Below are 3,402 nucleotides of genomic sequence, written 5' to 3'. Positions count from 1 at the left end.
TTTTTGAAAAAAAAAAAAAAAAAAAAATTATTTAAATAAAGTTCGTTAACCCTGTCTTCCCTTCCCAAAATGATATTTAAAAAGAGGGGCAATGAGCCTAGTTTAGAAATTCTCTGGATGGCAAACAGCCCGTGCTCACGGTGGCCCCCTGTCCCACCAGCCTCAGGCTGGGCAGCCGCTCCCTCAGAGCCGTTCAGAGGTCCCTGTCGGAGGCCAGATCCCCCAGGGCGGGAGCTATCTGGCTGTTCAGTTAGACAGGCTATCTATCTGTACCCCTTCTGGCCTAACAGGCTCCCTCTCTTCATGTGGGCCCACTGGGGAGGCCCCCGCGGGGTAAGCGGGGGACCCCGGGCCCTGCTGTCAGATGGCGCTCTCGTGGGAGGCTTTGTGCAGCAAGGAGTTACGCTCGTTGAGAAGAGTCGTGGTCTCGTCCACCACGGGCAGGTCGGACTTCTCAGTAAAGTTCTCCGAGCAGATGGTGCACCCATCTACGGGAAACTGAGGGCTGTTCTCCATGCACGAGGCCAGGAGTCCGTTCTGGTACTGCTGCCGAGTGATCTGCAGGAGGAGGGGATGAGTTCATGGAGAGTGAGTGGGGAGGCAGGCAGGCTCTGTCACCAGACCTGGGACCTGGGACTGGGACTGAGGCTGCAGGTCAGGAAGAAAGGACACCGGGACCAGCAGATGGCATAATAGTTACATTGCTGGACTCCCACATAGTCAACTGCGGTTCGAGTCCCGGACCCTGGAGCTTAAACTCACGCTGGGCGTGTGTGTATGCATACCCAAAATCCTGAGAGGAGCATGGAGGAGATGGATTGCGGCACGGCCATGCCCCCTGGAGGATGGTTTCTCACTTTGCCTCTCTCTGTCTCTTTCTGTGTCTCCGGCAAGTGCACATACCCTATAGCAAAAGTCTCTCTCCAAAAACAGAGAAAAGGAGACACAACTATGTGGTCTCTGGAAACCCCCATAAAGAACCAAGAACAAGGAGAAACAGCATCTCAGGTATGGGCCCTCCACTCTGGGTTTGGTGGATGAAAAGAAGAAGCTGCAGGGGCCAAATGGTGGCACAGCCCTCAAGCAGAACATTCTGCAAGGGTGGCCCACATGGGAAGGCTCCAGGTTTGCATCCAGAAAGCTCTGTGAGTACTCCAGGCATACACATACCTGACAGGGAACTGGCTGAAGCTGGGGGTGGGTCATGGCGTTAAGACCTCATTAGGGGCCAGCTCCATGGCACAGTGGTAACACCCTGTGGCTGGAGAGAAGCCTGATTGCACAAGGCAACCACAGTTCAAATCCCAGGTCCAGTCAGCTCAAAACATGTCGGCATATGCACAAATGCCCAGGATCCAACAGGTCGGAGGACAGGAGGAAGGGGACTGTGGCATGACCAGACCCTGTGAAGGGAACTTGTCTCTCTCTGTTTTACATCCACACACTCTATCATGAATAAAGGGGAAAAACTTATTTGAAATAAGGGCCAACTCTGTGGGCTAATGGTTAAGGTGGCCAGATCACACATGGCCAACCATGCAGTTCAAGTCCCAGACACACTGGCTTAAGAAACACACTGAAGGGCCGGCAGGTGGCGTGGTGGTTAAGGGCACTGGACTCCCACATGGCTGACCACGGTTCGAGTCCTGGACCTGGTGGCTTGCTTTCTCCCGCTCCCTCTCTTGCTCTCTCACTCACACACACGCTGTCCCTCTCTGGTCAAATTAAAATAAATAAGTAAAGTTAAATAAAATAAATCTTTTTTTTTTTTTAAAGAAAGAAACACACTGAGCATGTATGCATATGTCCCCAAAATCCCCAAAGGAGGGTAGGGCTGGAGAAGGGACTGCAGCGTGACCATTTCCCACAGCGTGCTTTCTCACTCTCTCTCTCTAACAGGTTCATGGGGCCTCTAGCAAAAAAATAAAAATTAAATTAAAAAGGCCCTGTTGTCTGTCTCTCAGCCTCATCTCTCTCTCTCTCTCTGTGTCTCACTCATAGAAGAAAAACATAAACTTTAAAAAATAGAAAGACAAGACACAGGCGTGGCCGATGGCTGAGCAGAGTGAGCCAAACGCTCCGACAAGGACGAGGGCGCTGCCCGGGAGGCGGAGGTAGGTGCTCACCTTGATGTACTGCAGGTCCATGAGGGCCCGGACGCTGAAGTCGGAGACGTACTGGCCCAGGACAGAGCTGCCGAACTGGTTGCTGCTGCCTGCCAAGGGCGAGGGCGCCGAGATGTCCGTGCGGTCTGGGTAACTGAGGGAGGCCGAGCGACTCAGGGGCGTGGCGTGGGCGGGCGAGCGGTCTGTGGGAGAGCAGAGCCGTCAGACTGGAGCCACCCATGGGAGCCCAGGGACGCAGCGACACCCCCACTACCGGCCCCGGGAATATGAAGCCATTCTTAGGGACAGACAGAGCACCAGAAGCTCTAACCCTGACCTTGTCAAAGCAAACGAGTTCGTTTTAGAAGTGCTGGGCAATCAATATTAAGGTTCACCAAACCAAACAGAGCAGACATTAAAAGCCAAAGACGCAGAAGTTGATGGCTAGGAACTCATTTCCCTAGCACCCACACTAGTCCCTGCCTAGCCACGATTCTGCTTTCCATGCTGTGATCTGAAACAGCAAATAAAAAATTTCAGAAGCGAACCATTCCTAAGTTTTACGCTGCGTGCCATTCTCAGCGTGATGGAATCTGCCTGTCCCTCCAGCTCCGTCCTACCCAGGACGTGAGTCATCCCTCTGCCCAGTGCATCTGGGTATGTCTACACTACCTGTCCCTTAGTCACTGAGGAGTCACATCTCAGCTTCTCAAACTGAAAAAAATACAGCATGGGGCCAGCAGGTGGCACCGTAGTTAAAGCACTAGACTCCCACATGGCTGACATGGTTTGAGTCCCAGACCTGGCGGCTTGCTTTCTCATTTTTCTTTCTGTTTCTCTCTGGTGAGCACACGTGCACTGTAGCACATTTAAAAATAATAGTGATAAAATAAACAATTCTTTTTAAAAGAAAGAAAGAAAGAAATACAGCATATCTCAGGTTGGGTCCTATTGGAGCTTCCAAGTATCCATTGTGGGTCTTGGAACACGTGCCCGTGGGTGAGAAGGAACGACTGTGATGGGTCACGGGAAACGGAGCGATGGTCCGAGCGTACAGGCCGGCTGCTACCTAACTGTATATACTATTAAATAACAAGCAGACTTTAAAAAGTGTATTCAATTTTATTTTTCATTATTATCTTTTGTTTTAATTTGTTACAGAGAACATGTGTTCACCAGAAAGAGACAGACAGAGAGAGAGGGAACGTGAGAAAACAAGCCACTAGGTCCGGGACTCAAAGTACGGTCAGCCATGTGGGAGTCCAGTACCTTTAGCACCATGCCACGTGCCGGCCCC

The 3,402-nt window shown here is 51.5% G+C and overlaps 1 protein-coding gene across 2 annotated transcripts in view; it reads right to left on the bottom strand.

Annotated features, from left to right (window-relative positions):
• Positions 1–6: 6 nt before the first annotated feature.
• CNNM4 (cyclin and CBS domain divalent metal cation transport mediator 4) overlaps positions 7–3,402 on the bottom strand; it is a 49,593-nt gene continuing 46,197 nt past the window's right edge. For both annotated transcript variants that reach the window (XM_027767541.1, XM_014583422.1), the window contains 2 exons: positions 2,127–2,308; positions 7–558 (listed from right to left, as the gene is read on the bottom strand). In XM_027767541.1, the coding sequence (XP_027623342.1) occupies positions 361–558; positions 2,127–2,308 (380 nt within the window). In that variant the 3' untranslated portion in view covers positions 7–360. The remainder of the gene's footprint in view (positions 559–2,126; positions 2,309–3,402) is intronic.

This window comes from Tupaia chinensis, unplaced genomic scaffold (genome assembly GCF_000334495.1).
Source record: "Tupaia chinensis unplaced genomic scaffold, TupChi_1.0 Scaffold144276_1, whole genome shotgun sequence".
Lineage (NCBI taxonomy): Eukaryota > Metazoa > Chordata > Mammalia > Scandentia > Tupaiidae > Tupaia > Tupaia belangeri.
This window is presented reverse-complemented; position numbering and strand designations above follow the sequence as displayed.